The sequence below is a fragment of the Xiphophorus couchianus genome, chromosome 7, assembly GCF_001444195.1.
Source record: "Xiphophorus couchianus chromosome 7, X_couchianus-1.0, whole genome shotgun sequence".
NCBI classification, from domain to species: domain Eukaryota; kingdom Metazoa; phylum Chordata; class Actinopteri; order Cyprinodontiformes; family Poeciliidae; genus Xiphophorus; species Xiphophorus couchianus.
Genome location: NC_040234.1, coordinates 24,405,919 through 24,427,191, shown reverse-complemented (window position 1 = coordinate 24,427,191; position 21,273 = coordinate 24,405,919). Strand labels below are relative to the sequence as shown.

Sequence of the window (21,273 nt, the reverse complement as noted above, 5' to 3'; positions counted from 1 at the left end):
GAGTTTGCAGTATGTTGTTCCCATTCAAAGCTTATTTGACCATAGCAGTGTTTCTCAAACCATTATAAATACCACCAGGGTAATGCTGGTCAGCTGTGGTGGTATTGTCTTGCAGTTTACTATTTGGAACCAGTTTTATTTATTTATTTTTGAGAATTTGTTTTTGGTCATATTCTGGGCTCTGAGTTTACATTTACATGTTCACTGTTCCATAGTGCCGTTTAACGTCTTGTTTGGTCATGGCAAATCTTTGTTAAATAAACCATTTTAATTTGAGTGTGTGTGAGAAAATATTTGTTTCCTTTCGTTCATCATTTGTATATGGACCCCTCTGATAAAGCCTTGCTCACCCTTTGGCCACCCCTTGAAAAAACGTCTAGCTACGCCACTGCTTTTCAAGACTTCCTGGACGTAACCTTGGATCTTATTTCAGATCATTCACCAGCTCTGTCAGCAACCTGCAAACCTTCAGTTATTCCTCTGATCTCTTCTATTCTGACCTGCAGCCTCAAACCCCCCTCATCCAACTTCACTGGTGTTTTGTTTGAACCTGTTCTGCCCCCATCATGTTCCCAGCAAACAAACATCCTATGAACCCTTTATCAGACTGGATCTCTTCTGGAACCTCTGTCAGACTCTTATAAAGATCTCACTCACCTCTTCCTGACGGACTACCGTCTTCCACACAAGCAAGTATCATCTGTATTTTTCCTGTTAAACCTCATTCGTACACTCACCTCTCCTCAGTGCTCCAATCCTCCTAAGGTCTTGGATCTGACCTTCAGCCAGACATCATCTTTGCACATTTCATTTCTGTTGTAAATAAATCTTTAAATCTTTTTTGGTTTTCTGTGAACATAACTGCATATGGGTCAAACTAAAACCCCGGAAGACCCAGGTCATGCTGGAGAGACTATGTTTCTCGGCTGGCCTTGGGATTCCCCCGGAAGAGCTGGAACAAGTGGCTGGGGAGAGGGAAGTCTGGGCCTCCCTTCTTCAGGTGCTACCCTCGTGACCCGACCCAGGAAAACCGGAAGAAAATGGATGGATGGATGGATGGATAGATAATACCAATATCATGACAATATGTGAAAGACAAAGTTTGGGGTTAGATACATACCTGTCCATCATTTGGGCTGTGATAAGGTAAACATGACTCTCCAACTGTGACCTTCTCCCCAAGAAGGAAGCCAAGCCGGGTCCTCAGAGCATCAGCTGCTTCGTCTACAGAAGGTGGTGGTCCCAACTCCTCTGCCTCATCTGAGGAGCAACAGAGAGCAGAGGAGGGGAAATGGTTTGAACAAAAATTGGAAAATAATTATGTGATCTCTGCTGTCAAAAATCCTCTCTTACCCACAGGCATGTGCGGGGGGGGAGCGAAAGGGGCTTGAGCACCTGCCCCTTTAATCCTTAATGCCCCTAGTGCCCTTTTTGAGTTAAAAAAAAAAAAAGATAATTTTTCGTTTTTTTAGTCTGTGTATCAAGAGGCCTGCTTGTGCCCCTCGGCAATAATATTTAGCAAAAATAAACTAGTCTGGCTGCCCTCAGAGTAATAATGACTTAATTTCTCTTCCTCTATGTTGTTCAGACACAGGGTCCATGGTGAGGAGGAGGGGTGCGGATCTGTGCCCTCTAACTATCAAATATGGACAAGAATATTTTTTATACACTGGTTTGTGAATAAAAACATAGGTCTGATGTTGACGTTAGAAGAACTGTTTCTATTTATATTTTTGTAATTGTCCTCGCAATAGCAGGATAAAACCTGCCTCGCCACTAAACACAGAAATGCTTCGGCTCCAGAGAAAACTTCTGACTTTAACTTAATCATTCTGCTAAAGGCCCGGTTCGCTACAGGCAGTCTGAGTCGGTCCCACCGACAGATAGAAAGAATATTTGTCTTTATATCAGACATCCTGATATAAGACACTACTGCGACTGTCACCGTGAGTCGCAACCCAACTCAAAGTCCCAGTAACACCCGGTACCACCTGGTGACTGTTCACTCTGCTTCTCCTTAACGTTTCTACCAGGCGGGTTAAAGTCGCTGCTGATGGGATCTGGGCTGGAGGTGAGCGGCTGTCAATAGATCTTATTGCTGAACCTAAAGTCTTAAAGGAAGATTCAGCCCAGAGCATTTGGAGTTCACAAAATAAACATCTGTGAAAATATTGTAGCAATAATTAGAACCGCAGCAAAAAGCCAAACATGCCATAATGAAATGAATCAAAATGTCTCCAAAGCATCGGCGGACTGATAGGGGCCACCGGGGGATTAAAGGTAGATTCCAGAGATGCTCATCGCAGCTGCTGTTCATGCATGGCCGGCCCAAGGTAATATATGGCCTTAGACAGAACCCCCCAGAACCCGTCCTACTAAGAACCTTAGCATCACTAACATGTTTAAATATAGATAAGGTGAAGTCTGTGAGAGGGAGACCAGGTTTATTGGCCGAGTTTAAAATCAATCACTGATTATTGGTTATTTGCTGTGATGTATTTGTGAACAAACCAAATTCAAACACAAAGATTACACCATATTGTAGCCATAGTAACACAACTATCAAGATGATTCTTTAAACTTTTACAAAGTAAACGTCCTAATTAAATCCTAAATGTACTTTTTTTTCTCAGCTGAATGCATTAAATAAAATGTAATAACAATGTTATTCTCTCTAAATGGATGCTACAGGTTTAGATCTATGGTCTGTGTTACAATTAAACCATTTCTAGGGGCCCCTGAGTGTCTGGAGGCCCCTGAATGGACCCTACCAGGAGCTACTGATATTTGCCTTGATATTCCAGTCTTATAACTCTAGATCTCAGATGTGCTAATATCAAACTATTATATAGAGTTAATCCCTTTGAGCTTTTTGGATCTATAAATCAGTCTGCAGCCAGGTTGTTCTAGAGGTTAAATAGATATTATTAGGGCTTAATTAGTAAAATGGCAGCAAATTAGCTTATTTCATAACTTCATAACCAGAGACCTTCTCTCCGATGGTCTGTATAACAGCTACAGTCTCAGATCAGCTCAGCCTCCAGGACTGTCAGCAGCAGAAACAGCAACATTATACCTGATGGGGAAAATATAGACTATATTTGCTTTGCATTTCCCCGCATGATGGCAATTATATAGTAGGATCCAATTAAATTCTTGATTAATATGGGTTGTTGCTATGTTGTTGTACTGTGTTTTTGTTCAACGTGCCCCTTTTTTAAATCTGAGCCCCTGCCCCTCCAAAGGTCTCTGCACGGCCCTGCGACGCACCTCAAAGTCCCAGTACTACCCGGTACCACCTGGTACCACCTGCTGTCTGTTCACTCTGGTTCTCCTTTACGTTTCTACCAGGTGGGTTAAAGCCTCTGTTGATGGGATCTGGGCTGGAGGTGAGCGGCTGTAAATAGAAGTTATTGCAGAACCACAAGTGTTAAAGGAAGATTCGGCCCAGAGCATAAAGCCAAACATGCCACAATTAAATGAATCAAAATGTCCCCAAAGCATCGGCGGACTGGCATACGGGCCACCGGGGGATGCCAAGTAGATTCCAGAGATGCGCATCGCAGTGGCTGTTCATGCAGGGCCAGGCCAAAGTAATATGGGGCCTTAGACAAAATCCCCCCTACGAAACCGTTCCTACTAAGAACCTCAGCATCACTAACAGTGTTTAAATATAGACAAGGTGAAGTCTGTGAGAGGGAGACCAGGTTTATTGGCCGAGTTTAAAATTAATCACTGATTATTTGTTGTTTGCTGTGATGTATTTGTGAACAAACCCAACTCAAACACAAAGATTACACCATATTGTAGCCATGGTAACACAACAATCAAACTATCAAGATGATTCTTTAAACTTTTACAAAGTAAACATCCTAATTAAATCCTAAATGTACTTTTTTTTCTCAGCTGAATGCATTAAATAAAATGTAATAACATTGTCATTCTCTATAAATGAATTCTACAGGTTTAGATCTTTGGTCTGTGTTACAATTAAACCATTTCTAGGGCCCCGGAATGTCTGGAGCCCCCTGAATGTCTGGAGGGCCCTGAATGTCTGGAGGGCCTTACCAGCAGCTACTGAGTTTTCTTTGCCTTGATATCCCAGTCTTACAATTCTAGATCTCAGAGGTGCTAACATCAAAAAATTATATAGAGTTAATCCCTTTGAACTTTTTTGATTTATAAAGCAGTCTGCAGCCAAGTTGTTGTAGAGGTTAAATAGATATTATTAGGGCTTAATTAGAAAAATGGCAGAAAATTTGCTTATTTCATAACTTTCTAACCAGCGACCTTCTCTCCGATGGTCTGTTTAACAGCTACAGTCTCAGATCAGCTCAGCCCTCCAGGACTGTCAGCAGCAGAAACAGCAACATTATACCTGCTGGAGAAATATACATTTGCTTTGCATTGTCCCCACATGATGGCAATTATATAGTATGATCCAATTAGATTCTTGATTAACATGGGTTGTTGCTATGTTGTTGTACGGTGTTTTAAGATCTTGTTCAATGTGCCCTTTTTTAACTTTGAGCCCCTGCCCCTCCAAAGGTCTCTGCAAGGCCCTGGCCTTTTTTTTATCAGTTTGTTAAGTTAAATAACAGTATTATCAAGTCAAAAGAAACTGATAAAAAGAAAGGACAACTAATAGCAATAGTCTTCGGTGGAGTATTGACTGCAGCTTCTGTAGAGAAATCTGTTTTTGGGTGAAAAGACTGGAATTGAGTTGTTCAGACAACCATGAAAAAAAATTTTTGGATATGGATCGCATTTGGGCAAAAAAAGTGGGATTTGTGTCACATCTGCCTGCTGTCTGAACATAGCCTAAGTGTGTGTGTGTTTGTGAGTGAAACTAAATAAATATGGATGAAATATGGATGGTAAAATGTTTGTTTTTACAGATTGTTCGGTTGGCATGAGTAGAAAAGCAATATCAAATCAGTCTATTTACTTGTGGTTGAATTCTTTTATACTCTTTAGTGAAGGAAGCAAGAGATAAATTGCTGGCACGTAACAATCCTACTTGATAGTTGTAGTCTGTTGGGATGACAAATTGTTACTCTAACAATTTGTCATCACAACAAATTGTGATGACAAATTTGTTTGTCATCACAATTTGACATCTGGTGTCAGATGTGGTGTCTTATACCCACATCTGACACCAACTACCACAATTCCAGTCTACAGGGTGTCCAACTAATGGACATAAGCACATCATATCACAAAATACATTAACACACAATATCTGATATTTTGAAATGTGACCTGAGTCTGTACAGCCAGGTCACATGTATCTGACTGTATGACATTGATACTTGACAAATGTCACTGAAATGTGCAGCAGAAAGAAAAACAACAACCATGGTGGATGATACTGATGATTAAGTTGTTAATGTTCTGGACAAGAACTTTAAAATCACAAGATGTGCCCCACTGTTATCATCCATGTTTACTTCTTCAAATACTGAGCAAGCTTGCTCCATGTGATGTAATGGAGCAAGCTGTTGTGTCATCTACTGCACATGCAGGGACACTTTCAAGTCGCTTGCAGTTCAATATTAGGAGATCACATACAAGCCGCATATGTTTGGAAAAGTGAACAACCACAAAGATGTATTTGGAATTGACAGAAAATGCTAAATTCTAGTCTAGAATTTAGCATTAGAACGTAGCCTAAGTCAGTGAGTTTGAGCAAAACATGGATGCAGATGATCATTTGAATAAGTGATGATGTCATTCTTTTCCTGGAAAAAGACATGTAAATGTTTTTGTGGTGCTCTATAAAAGGTGCAAAATGGAATAGATCAATTCTCATAGTTGTTTTTAAATAATCTTCCAACGTATATCATTTGTAAATTTTTCACATTTATAAAAGTCTGACAGTAAACTCCTTGAAAAGTTCTGTGAAACTAGTTAAATCGAACCTTAAAGATCTTTGTACTTTCATTAAAATATTTTCAAGAAGCTGGCAGTGTTTAGGTTTTATTGGACTGTATGTTAAAGCAAGAACTTTGACATGCAGTCCTTCACCCTCACCTTGCTTATATCCAAGCCTGGATTTTAGCATGGGCTTACTGGGGTTGCAGCCCAGGGCCCCAGAGCTTTGGGGGCCCCGAATGATGCTTTGTATTTTTGTGAATGAATAAGGTCAGAATGCCTTAATTTTATCACTGGCTAAGAGGATTTTGACGATGGTGTTGAAAAATTGTCTGATTTGTTCTGGCAAACGTCCATTGTGAATGCTTGATTATTATTGGTCCACGTTTGACGCGTCTTTAGCATTGGGGAGGGGCATCAGGGAGTGATTTCTCACGATGGAGGACAACAGAAAGTATGACAGTGGAGCGCAGGAACGAAAAAAAACTAGAATGCGACAGTGAGGTGATGAAGAAAATATTCAAGCTAACAGGATTTTTTAAACCTCATATTGGACATGGAACAGAACATTCGTCCCTCTCCATTTCTCAAAACGTTAGCCTTGCTAATGGTCCGATAGTTTGCCAGACCCTGGAGCTGTAGATCTAAACTGGTGCTTGCAGAGTCACAGGCGGTGGAGTGTTTGGTTTGGGCGTTTGGCCTGAGCAAGAAGCAGGGAGTAGTCAAAATATGGATGTTAATTTTAAAGCATCGGAATACGTTTACAAAAAAACAGAAAAGTCTCCTCTTCAGATTGCGCTATGAAAGGCAACTCCAAGTGGGGAGTACATCCATACCCGGCTGTGTTTATCTTCCATTCACCTGTGCTGTGTTTTGCTTTGCATGTCTTATTTTTAACAATGTTAAAAGTCAGTGATGCTTTGAAAAGGGTCTCCGTGACTGGAAAGACGTAAGAGAACGATTTAAAGAGCAAGAAAACAGCAAAAGTCACAGGAAAGCAACGTGACTGCTCTTCTCGTTCTCAACGCAAACTTAAGAAAGCGGAACTAGTGTTAGCCTCCAGCTAGCAGCAAAGGGAGGAACTGTCCTACTGCTACAGGTGAAGGGCCAAGAGTACAAAATAGTTCAATTGCGTCGTGCCCTGCATTGACGCGCAGATAAAATCCAGTTGCCACAGAATAAAAATTTTGACCAGGTTTGGCTGTCAGAGGGGAAATACTAACCCTGACTATGAGCTTGGTAAATAAATAAACCTGATAATTAGAAAGATTCAGTTGATAAAAATTGAAAAAGGGAGGGAGACAGATGAAAAAAAATAGAAATGAAGAAGGATAAATAAATACAATATATATAGGACGAATAGACAATACTGTCCAGTTTTTCATCCTTAGGAATGTTCTGTCGAATATGTAGATATATTCAAGATGTTCAAGTACTTCTTTAATAACTATTTTGTTATGTTTGTTTGTTTAGTAATGGTCTTCACATTGATTAGTTATCAAACATTCTACAGAAAAATTGCTATTTAAAAAAAAGCAGCTTGCACCAATTTTTTTGGCCGATCACCGATCTTTAAAAAGCCTAACTTGCTGACTTTTTTGTACTAAGTAGGCAACCATAGGGTTACTGTTGTAAACCGTGCAAATGGGGAGTTGATCTGGGAGGCAGGACTGTCCATTGGCCCTCTCTCATGGCAGAGCAATAAGTAGGCCGCACATTGGCTCAAGCCCAGGGGCCTGCACCCTCCTAAGACCGGCCCTGCTGATGTCCTCCCCTTTGTCTCTCTGTTGCATCAGCTGGACAATCTGTTCATTTCTTACACAACTTTATGCTCTCCGCCTGGGATTGGCAACAGCACAACCGCATCAGTAAACAGTGCAGGACAAACGTAGCATGAGTGGCCACCTCTGGCGTCAAAACACCTTCAACACAATTGAAGGTGTTTGCTGGCACCCATGGCTGTTGGGTGGAAGACCTCCTGTGTTGACACCACTTGCTCCTGGAGTGTGTGCACACTTTCAAAATCTCTGCTGAGCAGTCCATAGCAAGCTATGACTGGTTTACAGTTTTAATGTAGAATACAGAGAAAACGATTCTACAAGATCTGCTTCAAGATCCAGCAGATCTTGAGATCTTGGAGTATCTGCTGCCATCACCTGGTTCTTTGTGGTCCAAAGCTCTTCCTTCAACAGAATACATAGCTGAAGAGAAAATAAGAGAAGAAATATACCCAAAGATAATTAGAGAAATGTAAGACCTTCAGTTTTTAAGCACTGCGACTGTGGGATTCCAGCAAATGACATAATCAAAAGTTCTTTGTTGAGAAGATGAATTCACAAAGATACAATAGTGATATTGAGTCTGACGCAACCCACAGCAGATCTGTCATACTTTTAGTTGTTCAGTGAAGCTAGATTTTTGTTTCCACAGCTTGAACAAAACTAGTAATATAGAAAACAACTAATCACCAAGGTAAAAAAAATCTGTTGTGGTTTAGATAATGCCATGGGTGAAAAACAAGAAAAGAATCCAAGTGTTCGTCAGTCTTGCTTCCAGCAGACTGTGCTGTAAAACGACCTCCTTCCACTCTGTTCACTCCAAATCAAAACCTCCCCTCCTCCAACAAAAAGAGGGACATTCGTACACACACAGAAGGGTTGCAGAAGGAGCTGAACTGGGAGAATAAGTTGTCTCACACAGAGAAGCGAGAGGAAAGTTTAGAAAGACAACTCAACCTTGTTTACTCGAAAAGAAAAAAAGTCACATGCAGAGAGGTTAATGCTTTAATGTGAAATGTAGATATAAATGCATGTGAACAGACCGTGACCAGGGATCCACCAGAGATCCACCAGAGATCCCCAGCAATAACAGAGAGGATTCCGTACAGCTCCACTACCGGAGAGATGGGAGCAGTACAGGAGAGCTTGGGCAAGTTAAGCACAGACAGCATTTTGTCTGTGCTTAACTGTCTGTGATTTATGATTATTGAAGGCCAGATCTTGTAAACTCCAAACAACAACATCTCAACTACTGAAGAAGTGGACCAGTGTGCATGTTGTCTGTTATCAAAGAAACTCTGCAGCTCTGGTCAACATTCTGTCAGTTACAGTTTGAAGAGCATGAAACACAGTTCATTTAATTACATTTCAAATAAAGACAAGGAGGAGAGCACAACCTTGTCTGATTCCTCTGTACTTGCTTACTTGAGTATGAAAGTGAGCCATCATTGGTGTCCTTTTGTCTGAATAGCTGCTGCATTGTGCCTGCAAATTTTTTGTATGTTTTTGACTAAACTCAGATCAGTATCAGAAGCAAAAAACCTGATTGGAGCATCCATAGCAAAAAACATATTTTTGTAAATTACATACTGTAGCTTTAAAGAAGAATGTGCCAAAATTAATCCGTGACAAAGACAATGGCTAACTGAAGAAGTGATATGTGACATGTTTGTGGTACATCAGAGACTGTAAGTGTAAGGATTTGTTTCTGTGTGTTTATTTAGGTTTCTGTGTTCTGTGGAGTCTACCCCTTGATTAGTAACACCTGTTCCTTGTTTCTCCTGATTGTCTCCCTGTGTATTTATACCCACCTGTGTTCCTTGTTGGGTCCTTGTCTAATCTGTTGTGTCAAGCAGTTTAGTCTGGTCTTTTGTAGAATATCTCTTGTTGACCAGTTGCTACCAGTTTTGAGCCTTAGTCTTCTGCTCACACTGTGCCGCCTGGATTTTGGACTTTGTATTTCTGACAATTTCATTAAATTCGTCATTCATTCTTCATCTCAACCTGGGCCCACAGTGTCCTCCTCCCCACCTTCAACACATTTCATGACAGAACAAACCTACCCATGACAGAAGCAACAGAAAGGAATGAACAAGAACTGAGACAAATAAAGAAAAACAAACCAATTGAGGAAAAAGCAGCCTCTCTAAAATCTGAGCGTGTGTACATGCTGGAGCCCTTTCACAACAATGATTATGTTTTGAGAACTAGGGGGCAAAGAGCAAGAACTGAGATCAGGGTTCTCCACATGGTAATGTTTAGAAAAAGTGTCTCAAATCATCCCTGGAAAGAAAGAAGAGGTAAGGCAGGACAGGAGTTAAATTTTATTGATTACTCTCACTAATGGACACAAAGATGATCGAAGGAAGGGTAAGAGGTCATCAAGTTTTTGTGGAGGGTGCAGATCTAAATCCCACAGCAAACAAAAAAGGATGCATGTACACTCCAGAGCTGTTTTATCAGTCCCTGCTGGTGTACTCAGAAATATACTCCATCATGATAGAAATGTTTTAAACCACTATAAGGGACTTTAAATCCCTTATAGTTTGATTGTGAACCCCTTAGCTTGGGCTAAGACAGATTTCTATCAGAGGCTGTTTGTGGTAGCATGAGAGGGGAGGCATGGGGTCTTAATGTTGAGAGTATTTCTTTGCTGCTGACCAACAGAAAAACCAGTCCTACCATTTCTCTTGTCCAGGCAAAGATTGAGAAGGGGAGAGGAGGGCAGTGAGCGAGTGAAGCCCTTCATCATCCTGATGTCTGAGGTGTCCGAATCAATGCTGCTGTCATCTGTTAGTAAGCAAAAAACCAGTCAGAAAGGAAGCACTGTCAGCTGGATAAAAATTTGAAGACTTAGACAAAGAATCCCTGCCCCAACACGCTTTAAACAAACAGCTGAATTACCACGTTGGAATGTCAGCGAGTTTTGCAAAAAACATTCATTTGATTCAGGTGTGTTTGAGTAGGGATGCATCCAAAATGTCAGAAGACTGGCACTTGAAGACTGGAGATGCCAACTCCTGACAGATTTATAACCAAAGAGGAACAGAACTACATAGTGCTGTGCAAAACTAGGCTTCCAGAAAACACTGGTACACAAAAAGCATAAAAATGACCAGAGAAAACAGCAGGCAGGTGTGGAATAAAGAGGTTCCAAATTGACTGAGCTTAAGTTGTTTAGCTTAGATGGTTTGGTTTCCAAATCGTCTTAGTAAACAGAGAACTACCTAAAAAAAAAAAACTTGCAGCTGTAAATGCAGCAAAAAAAAGTGGTTTGGAACAGTAATGACTCAAAAGGGTTGAATACAAAAACACAATACACTTTTGGGAATTTTATTTGTAGAACAAATTATAAATCCAGAGAAGGTGAGATAATAAAAAACACTGTCATTTTATTTAACACCAATATGTTCTCTCCACAGTGTTGAACTACTCTCTGTAGGCCCACATCCCAATAAAATACTGTGAGGTTTGTGACAGTCACTGGAAATTGTGACAGACAGCAACATCTGGACAAAGTAAAAGATGGTGGATGTACAGACCATTGTTCAGCTTGCGACTCCTGCTTCCAAGCAGCATCTTCAGGCTGTTTCGGAACATAGTTGCAAATTAATATATTTCCTGCTGATAGTCCCTGGGGAAAAATGACAAAAAGAAAACAGTTTGCTTTCCAGCTGATTGGGTTCAAGAATTGACTGACATCTTAAAGAGCATGCATTTTCTATCACAGTAGTTTAATTTCAAATTGAATACATTTCCATTACGCAAATGTGTATTATAGTTTTGGGTTCTGTACAACCTGTAAAGACAAACCTTTAGAAGATCCCACAGAGAAGATATTGCATTTATACCCAGAGTTTCCCCCAAGTGTATTATAAGTCCACCAGGCTTTACCTGTGCTTTCAGTGGTGTGCGATGAAAGTGCGGTTAGAATGATTTGTCTTTGTGAACAAAGAATTATGTGCGGCATGTATGTTTACATCTCAACACGCTGCCCAGCGTGACTCTGTGTATGCGCTGATAAATACACTGCCTGGCCAAAAAAAAAGTTGCCACCAAAAAATGGTCACACTCTAATATTTTGTTGGACCGCCTTTAGCTTTGATCACAGCCCGCATTCGCTGTGGCATTGTTTCAATAAGCTTCTGCAGTGTCACAAGATTTAGTTCCATGCAGTGTTGCATTAATCTTTCACCAAGATCTTGTATTGATGATGGGAGAGTCTGACCACTGCACAAAGCCTTCTCTAGCACATCCCAAAGAGTCTCAATGGGGTTAAGGTCTGGACTCTGTGGTGGCCAATCCATGTGTGAAAAAGATGTCTCATGCTCCCTGAACCACTCTTTCACAATGTGAGCCCCATGAATCCTGGCATTGTCATCTTGGAATATGCCCGTTCCATTTGGGAAGACAAAATCCATTGATGGAATAACCTGGTCATTCAGTATATTCAGGTAGTCAGCTGACCTCATTCTTTAGTCACACAATGTTGCTGAACCTAGACCTGACCAACTGCAGCAACCCCAGATCATAGCACTGCCCCCACAGGCTTGTACAGTAGGCACTAGGCATGATGGGTGCATCACTTCACCTGCCTCTCTTCTTACCCTGATGCGCCCATCACTCTGGAACAGGGTAAATCTGGACTCATCAGACCACATGACCCTCTTCCATTCCTCCAGAGTCCAATCTTTATGCTCCCTAGCAAACTGAAGCCTTTTTTTCTGGTTAGCCTTACTGATTAGAGGTTTTCTTACGACTACACAGCTGTTCAATCCCAACCCCTTGAGTTCCCTTCGCATTGTGCGTGTGGAAATGCTTTTGCGTTCACAATTAAACATACTGCTGTTGTTTTTCTTCGATTTGATTTGACCAAACGTTTAAGTAATCGCCGATCACGATCATTCAGGATTTTTTTCCGACCACATTTCTTCCTGGAAGACGATGGTTCCCCACCATCCTTCCAGTTTTTAATGATGCGTTGGACAGTTCTTAACCCAATTCTAGTAGTTTCTGCAATCTCCTTAGATGTTTTCTCTGCTTTATGCATGCCAATGATTTGACCCTTCTTAAACAGACTAACGTCTTTTCCACGACCACAGGATGTGTCTTTTGCCATGGTTGTTTAAGAAATGAGGAGTTACTCATTGCATCAGCTGGGGTTAAATAACTTGTTGCCAGCTGAAAGATAATCACCTATGCAGTACTTATCCAATAGGAGGCTTGTACCTATTTGCTTAGTTAAATCCAGGTGGCGACTTTTTTTTTGGCCAGGCAGTGTAATATGTATGTGGTCCCGGTTGGCCGGTGCATTAGTGGTTAAGTGGTTCCGCCTACTGAGGAGCTTTCACGTTTGCCTCAGTCATGCAGCATGCTAGGGTTTTTTTATTTTATTATTTTTCCAATTACACAATGCATCAAACCATTTCAAATGGTTTGAAATAGGGACCACTTAGTCAGCCAGAGTTAAGGTGAGCGGCCGCAAGGAGATCAGAAAAATTCGTCCCACAAAGCTCAGGCAACCAAAACATTTTCTGTGGTGCTTATTAAAAACTCAGACACAAAATGGTAGAGCTCCTAAAGCCATATAAATTAAATCTCCCATTTGTCCCATTGTATCCAGCAGGGCTGGTCCAAGGTTGTATGAGGCCTTGAGCAGAATTTGACTCAGGGGCTCCTCTTGCTGCTAAAAACACTTACTTTAGCCCTGGGGGGCCTTATGGAGCCGCTAACTTAATTTGGATTAAACAGAAGTGCAAATCATTGATATTCAATTTAATTGTATTTTTTGATTCGTTGTTTTTAAAACTAGTTGTGGGTTTACATAACATTTCATTGGCAATGTTTTCCCGTAACTACCCAGTAATATTTTTACTTTTCCTGTCTATTTAGCATCTTTTAATACAAAACCACGGTGGACCGCTGGTGGACCACCTTGGCGTCCCGACTACCGGGCTTAGCAAGTTTTCTGGGACATACAGACAGGAACATTCTCCCATCGAATGGCAGCCAGCACAGTTAGCAAGAGGTTGCGCAATCCAAGGTGAGGCTCAGCTTGCTGCTGTTTCACCCGCTTCGCTTCAGTGCATTTGAATGGCCTTGCCACATGTACCTGGGGTTTGTCGACTCATGGAAAAATTTCAGAATTTTCTGACCATAGTCATGTTTTTGAACTCCAATAGTGTGTTTTAGTTTGGCTCTGTCCCCACATTTAAAAGCAGAGTTTCATGCTTACAGCATCTTACGCACTTCCTTTGTCATCCAGAGTTTCTGATTTGTCCTTGTGATGATGGTTTTTGGCTGCTATAATCTCCACTTTCTCAGTCACCAGACAGCTTTTATGTGTTTGGTGGTAGGTAATTAGTATAAAGTGGGTCTCATCTGACTTTTTTTCTTTTTTACTAAACATCTGTCATCCAGCTGTTGTGTTTGAAGGAAAGCTCTAATGCGAATGGTGAAAGGGGATCAAATCCAACAAAGATTAGAGACATTAAAGCTTCTGGAAAGTTAAAGAAAGCCACAGATTGTGATGAATACTCTTTGTTTTCAGAAATATTTTCCGGTGATTGAACATAATCATATAAAATTATGTTGCCCAAGTACATATGCTAACGTACTAAGTGTATATATTTAAGGATCTAATTTACAAAGAAAATAAAACTTAAGATGCAAACATGACCATCAAGTCCATCAGATGTGAGAAACTTGGACTTTATTTGTACGAGGTTGAAGGTGTCCTTGCCTCACAACACAGATATTACCTTAAACCACGATATGAGAGACAGAGAGAGAGAGAGAGAGATCAGCAATCTTTAAAAAGCAGCTGTTTTGCTCTAATTTTGGCCGATACTAACTTTTTGTGTTTCTGAAATGTTGCTAAATATAGCAAAGAAGTCACTGAGTTGGCAACAGTGGGATCACTATTGTTAACTACAAATGTGCAGACATGACCTGGTGGCTGGGTCTGTCAATCAAGCTCACTCATGGCAGAGCAAAAGAGTGAAGTGGTTGATATTTAAACCTTTGTTGCAGTAAATAAGATTGGTGGAAAAGATCGGTTTCACAAGTAAGTAATGGCCAATAATGCATCTCCCAAAATTGAGGAAATCATGGCCAATTTATCAACTGGCCGGGGGGTCAGTACACCCCTATTTAGATATGAAAGTAGCAGAGAGAGAATGGGGAAAGACATGTTTATCAAATGTCATGAGGTCAGGATTGCAACCCCAGACTAGGCTTCCTCCAAATCTTTCTTTTTTTCTGCTAAGAATACTAATACATAGATAGGTGGTTTATTTGGACATTTCTTATAGTTATCATCACCAGATTATCTGTACTGGGCAGTAAATGTGTTATAAATAAATTTTAACACCAGCAAAGTTGATTGACTAACAAATTCTTAAAGATTAGTTGTAAAACAGAGCAGTAAAAAGCATCAAACACTGAATATTCTGCATAATTTGTTTGTAGAATGTCAGGAGTTAAGGAGGAGAAAAAGTTAAGAAGTGCATATTGTCTGATTTAATATTCTAATAGAATGGTTATTCTTTTTAACAAGCTGATTGTCATACCCTCAGAATCTTATACTAGCCAATTCCTGATTGCCATCATCAAAAGAAAATTAGAAAGGAGCACAGCTAGATAACACAAGCACAACAGGCAGACACTCCATCACTGGGAGCATCCTGACAGAAGGCATTAGTCTACTACTTCAAAGCAGCTTCAAAAGAATATTAGACGCTGGTTCATTATTTGGACAAGTAGTCCACATGCACACTCAAGTGCATTCAAAAACTCAAGTGGAAAATGATAGCTGGCCATAAAATCAAACTATGCCCATTTCAGAGACAATTTCTTCCCACAGGAAGTTAGATACATGTTATCTAACTGCTAATTTCCAGCACATGTTATATGAAAATTATTTCTTTTTTCACTCTGGACTCAAGACATGAATAAATTTGCCAGTTCTAAAAACCATAACTATTTTTCTGGAGACACAGAGTTAACTTTCCCGCATGCGTTGCTGCACACGGCCACTCATCTGGTAGAAAGACCACTATAACATCTAGATGTTTTGAAAATATTTTGGGTTGTGGAAAAAAGGTAAGTCATGTTTTCTTAAGAAAGTGTGCCATCCATCACTACCAGTGATGGCATAGTTACTTTGAAAAAGTAACTTTAATCGGATTACTGATTACTCATTGAAAAAGTAACTTAGGGTGCACTCAGGCCAGATAGTCAGGTAGACTTGGTTCAATTAGGGACTAAAATTGCAACATTTGTTACATTTTCAGAACTCTAGTTCGCATTCACACTACACTGCACAAACGACTAAAACTAACTGAAAAGCCTGTTACCCCCGTCGCCTGTGGGGGCGCTACCAAGAACTACTGAAGGAATAGACACAAAACCTCTGAAGAAGGCCAGCACAACTTTCCTCTTCACAAAAAGTAAACAAAAACGGAGCAGTGTCAGATTTTAGCGGTTGTAGGATGTCTTCATTCATGTACATGTGTTTAGGGGGTAGGAGTTTATACGTTTTCACTTCTTCCTACCCCATTTTGAGCATGATATGTTAACTGAAACAAAAAATCTGTATTTCCTCTTCTTTTTTATGCACTTCTTGTTACTGTGCACTATTTTATTTTTATATTTGTATCATGTTCGAATAAATTTCATTTCATTTCATTACATTACTGGTTTGGACATCGCCTGTTAGCCGCTAACGCTAGCGAAGCTCCTGCAGGCGCCGTTACTACTCAGTGAGTCTGTTCACTAAACCAGGCTGTTCCAATGCAGGATGAGCAGGAATCACAAAATGATCGCAGCACCCTTATTTCTTACCCGATTTCTATAAACATGGCTTAAATTAAAGCTGAGGACATTGCTGATGTTTGTAAGTATTCTCCCTTGATATAAATCTATGAACAGTTTGGTTTCCATCAAGATGCAAGAGCAGACTAAGCAAATTCCTCCATCTTATTTGATGATTATGTTCAAACAAATGAGGCAATTAGTTCAGTATTTGTTATTTATTAAAGGTTTCAAAATTACAGCAGCTGCAGAGCATCACAGCAATGAGACAATAAGCTGATAAAAAGTTGTAAAACAACTTCAGACCATTTATATTCTGCTTTTCCTTGCTTAGTGTCGGCACGCATACCCGTTGATATGACAACCAACACAACTTGGTTAACCCGCAGAGCAGAGAGTAATGTATGACCAGAATGTCCTGCACTGTTGCTAACTTTCTGCTTTTTAAACGGTCTCTAGTCAGGTTGCATTCAGACAGGTTTTCTACCGTTTTAGAGTCCACTTCAACCAGACCGAGACTGGACCGAATCAGAGTCCGTTTTTTTTTTTTTTACCCCTCCAGGGGGTCTTTTTGTGGGCTCTAGTGTCCCTTATATGATAGTAGGCTGACAGGAAATGGGGAAGGAGAGGGGGGAAGACATGCAGCAAATGTCGTCGGGTCCGGGAGTCGAACCCGCGACGGCCACGTCGAGGACTCAAGGCCTCCAAATGTGCGCTAACCACTACGCCACCATGGCACGCCCCCAGAGTCCGGTTTTTAAGTCCGTTTTGGAATTCAAATTTGCATTCAAACCTCCCCAAAAACTTGGACTTTATAGACAAACAGATTAGAGTCTGATTCAGGAATCTAATCCTGGGTTGGCCCTTAGTTATATTACTGATTACTTGATTTTTAAAGTAACTAAGTTACATTAAAAATAACTTTTCAGTTACTTTCAGCAGCTGCAAACAACGCTCTGCCACCTGTGAAAATTACATTGAGCTTTGCCAATACTTAATTGTAAGCTATTTTATAATAGTAACATCAACAATGTGTTTCCACTTGTAAGGTTGAACTGAAGGGGAGATTGTTTAATGGTTACAACAGTACAAAAAAAACTTTAGTAATTTGTGCGTGCTTTGTGTGTTTCTATTGTCTGGAAAACTATAAATAGGATTTTAGAAACCCCTCCGCCCCAGCGTCCAGGTTGTGCGTTACGGCCCTGCGTTTGGTGTCAAAGAACAGCGCATAGAGGATCTCCTGCGGCTCCACAACTCAGATGGCTGCACAGATTTGTGACACTTATCTTAATATTAATAATTATAATGGTGTTTAGTTGCACAACTTTACAGACTCTTTCATTCGTGGCTGTTTTCACGTTTATTGCGTTGTTCATATTAGTCTCAATGTTTACAATTTTCTGGAGCGCAACGCAAAGCTCGACATAATTCACAGATAATATATTAACTTGATATTAACAGACACAGCGGGACGGATCATCCGGGAAATGATGGAGAGGGAGAGCCTGACTAAAACTAACTGGATGCCAGACTTATATCTGCTTATTTGCAAGCCCCAAAACTGCAACCCTCAACTCATTAAATCTGCGAGAAATTTAGAAAAAAATCAAGCCCAAAGTTTCTTATAATCGAACTTGGTGAGCGAAACTCAAAATAGTTCCTGTTTTTCTAGCAACAAAATGCGCATCTTCCTCTTCCATCCATTGTTTATGTTTCTGTCGCTACTGATACTGTCACATAGAAACGGCGGTCACTCCCCAAGACGCGTAGAGGAAATAAAACTAAATTGCAAAAGAAAATTTTGTAATTTTCCTTACGCACAGTAACGCAAAGTGATTTCGATAAGTAACTGTAGTCTAACTATATAGATTTGTTTTAAAGAACAGTTAAAAAGTGTGTGAAAAGTTCAAAACAGATGTTTTATTCTACAAGCAAATGCAAGCTACTTTTTGTTAGAAAAAAACTGTAGGAATATACAAAGAAGTATAAAACTTATATATATAAATAATGTGTCTTATAGACATATGGAGATAATGTTTTGGGTGTGTTCACAGCATTAGTAACACATATTTGTAAAGTGCATTAGAGATGACATCTGTGGTAAATTGACGCTACAAAAATAAACCGAATTGGACTGAAATTGAATTGAACATGTAGAGCATGTTTGATTGTGCTGGAATGAATAACCATAAAATTAAGTTAAATCTTGGAAATAAATTCCCACAAGTCCCACACTTGTTCTAAGGAGCATTAACTTTACCCCAGCTGTGTCTGGGGTAAAGTACAATCCCAGTCAGTAACAGCTTACCCTATGAATGTATGGCCACTCACACCATTCCGTCCTCTTAAGAGGAACTAGTTCCTTTGCACTGTCACAGTCAGAAAGAGAGGTTGCTGCAAGGTCTATGGCATGATGCTGCAGTTGGTATGCTTCTTTACAAAGATAACTTCTGACCAGGAGGAATTATGAACTCAAGGGTATTGTCTTGTATTACATATAAATCAGATTGAACTGTGTATCAATGTACTACTGCTGCAGTTTTCTACTTAAAACGTGCTTTCAGATTACACATGTTGTAATGTTCTTTCAGTTTAGTTGTGAACTAAACTGAAAGGACAGCACACAGTCAAGTCAACCTAATATGTATTGTAGTCTGTCCATTTGTTCTAAGGGGTGTACGAGTCACCTAATTAAACTAATACTAGACATAGGGATATTTTGGGGGAAGTTAACTGAAGCAGGGTTAAACCCCAACAATGAAGTACAGGATAAAGGAGATTACTATAGGATTACATCCATTTGCATTACTAGTGTCTAGCAAGACAAGGCGGGGAATACAAAGGACCTCAATAAACAATGTTTTTCACTGGTATTAGATTCTCCATGAACATGGTATATAAGAACAAAGGATTGGTGTTTCCTGTCCAAACAACTGCAAATCTCCAGCTGCCTCACAAACATCCAGCCCAATACACCATTAGTCTATTTCCAGTCTTGCCAAAAGAACTACAGTGTTGTTGATTTTTTTTTTTTTTACAACTACAGATGAAACAGTCACACACTATAGGCACCATGTCACAGAAAAGAGACTCTAGCATCACGGACAGTATATGGAAATACTTGAATTATCTTCATATTCATTGCACATTTTAAAGGGATATAAACTCCCTGTAGTCATTCAGCACTCATCTGCTGAGATCAGCACAAAGTGACTACTATAACATTCATCAACACAAGCAACATTACTGATCTCAAATTAAACACCCAGATCATTTTGTTCAGCGCATCAACCTCAGGTCACTTGTAATTTTTGATTTGAATATAATTATTACAAAGGCTTGGCTGCATTTTGTTTTGATGAATTTGGAGGATGTGATGTCGTAGGATTTGATGACACGAACATGCACGTACAAACGCGGGCGCTCAATGATAAAGCACAAGCACAAAGCTCGTTACAATAACATCCTTCCTTCGGTCACACATAGGTTTCCCACAACACACACACTGAAATAAGCCCTAGAAGATACAGTAACCCACCTCAACTATTGTTTTTCCTCAATACACGTGCGATAAAAACGTCTGACTAGTAGATAATAGGTTGGTCACGGCCGTCTGTGCTAATTTCCACCCCTTAGTGTGTCCTCCTCCGTAAATACCTGGCGGAAACCAGCGGAGTCGAAGTACATAAGGCGGATTCCAGTGTCTTCCTACGCCCATTTCATCACCGGAAATAAGAGTACCCTTATCCTTCACGGATAGTGATATTATAGCCGTTAATCTCCCTTGCTCACGAGTGAGCAAGCGCTGACGTCTGGAGATTTCCCTCTGGCACTAGCCTCCTTCTCTTGTTCAACGGGAGGTGTGGTATTATTCATGAGAAGGGCGTGGTTAACACACTTACTCCGCTTTGGTCCGAGCCACGGATAACAGTAGAACCTCCTTTCCTTACTTCATTCCCCCACCCCACTTCACCCTGCCCCCTAAGCATCAGCTCTGTCAAGCGAAAACTGATTGAATAAGGACATCTAGTGGTCAAAGGGACACCTGCACCCAGAAAAATGAAAGACCCTCTCAGCAAGAACAGTAGTATGGAAGCTTTCTTAGTGCAAAAGTTTGTGCCTTGACTTGTAACTGAGAAATTGAATTTGCAGAAAAAAACCTTTAGAAGTTTTTGCCATGGTGGATATTTTTCAATCTTTCACAAATACAAAACTGCAGTTACACCACTTCAAATTCTAAAGTACAAGATATAAATAGTATTCTTTGAGTCACTCTTTAAAAAACTCTTACACGTACAGTTTTGTCCCAAATGATCCGAAACAAATAGTGCCAAATAAATCTGCATACCTGTGTCAGAAAAAAATAAATTGTGATTTTTTTTCTCACTCAGACGCAAGACTACAGTTGTCCCTTAGATTCCATTCTACAAGTCACAAAATATAGTTGTCCTGCCCTAATATTTTTGTTCCAGTTAATCCAGTATATTTGAAGCAAATGATGACATTAAAGTAAAAAAATTAAAGCATTGACAGACACTCATTACTTGTAATCTGTGCATACATCTTGAAGTGCATGGAGGATGTCCCTGGAACCAAGATTATCACCACATGGTCAAATTAGAAACCCTGGATTACAAAGGAGGTGTGTGAGTTGCCAAGGGCTGCTTTTAAAACAAAATGCTGCTTGTAAATGTGGAGACAGAGCAGTGTGGTCAGGGTTAAAATAATATATGATAAAATTGTTTCAGTTGCTATATTCACCCAGTGGTTTGTAGTATAAAGTATTTATTTTTTGCCAATTTTGATT

At 40.1% G+C, this 21,273-nt stretch overlaps 1 protein-coding gene across 6 annotated transcripts in view; it reads right to left on the bottom strand.

The window, feature by feature from the left end:
- The window catches only part of LOC114148029 (protein TANC2-like), a 75,998-nt gene extending 55,589 nt beyond the window's left edge, over nt 1-20,409 (bottom strand). For 3 of the 6 annotated variants that reach the window (XM_028022934.1, XM_028022938.1, XM_028022936.1), the window contains exons 1-5: nt 20,005-20,409; nt 11,195-11,286; nt 10,335-10,442; nt 8,031-8,075; nt 1,121-1,260 (exon numbers count right to left, since the gene is read on the bottom strand). In XM_028022934.1, the coding sequence (XP_027878735.1) occupies nt 1,121-1,260; nt 8,031-8,075; nt 10,335-10,442; nt 11,195-11,252 (351 nt within the window). In that variant the 5' untranslated portion in view covers nt 11,253-11,286; nt 20,005-20,409. The remainder of the gene's footprint in view (nt 1-1,120; nt 1,261-8,030; nt 8,076-10,334; nt 10,443-11,194; nt 11,287-20,004) is intronic. The other 3 variants (XM_028022935.1, XM_028022937.1, XM_028022939.1) reach the window with 3 other exon arrangements.
- Between the last annotated feature and the right edge of the window lie 864 nt (nt 20,410-21,273).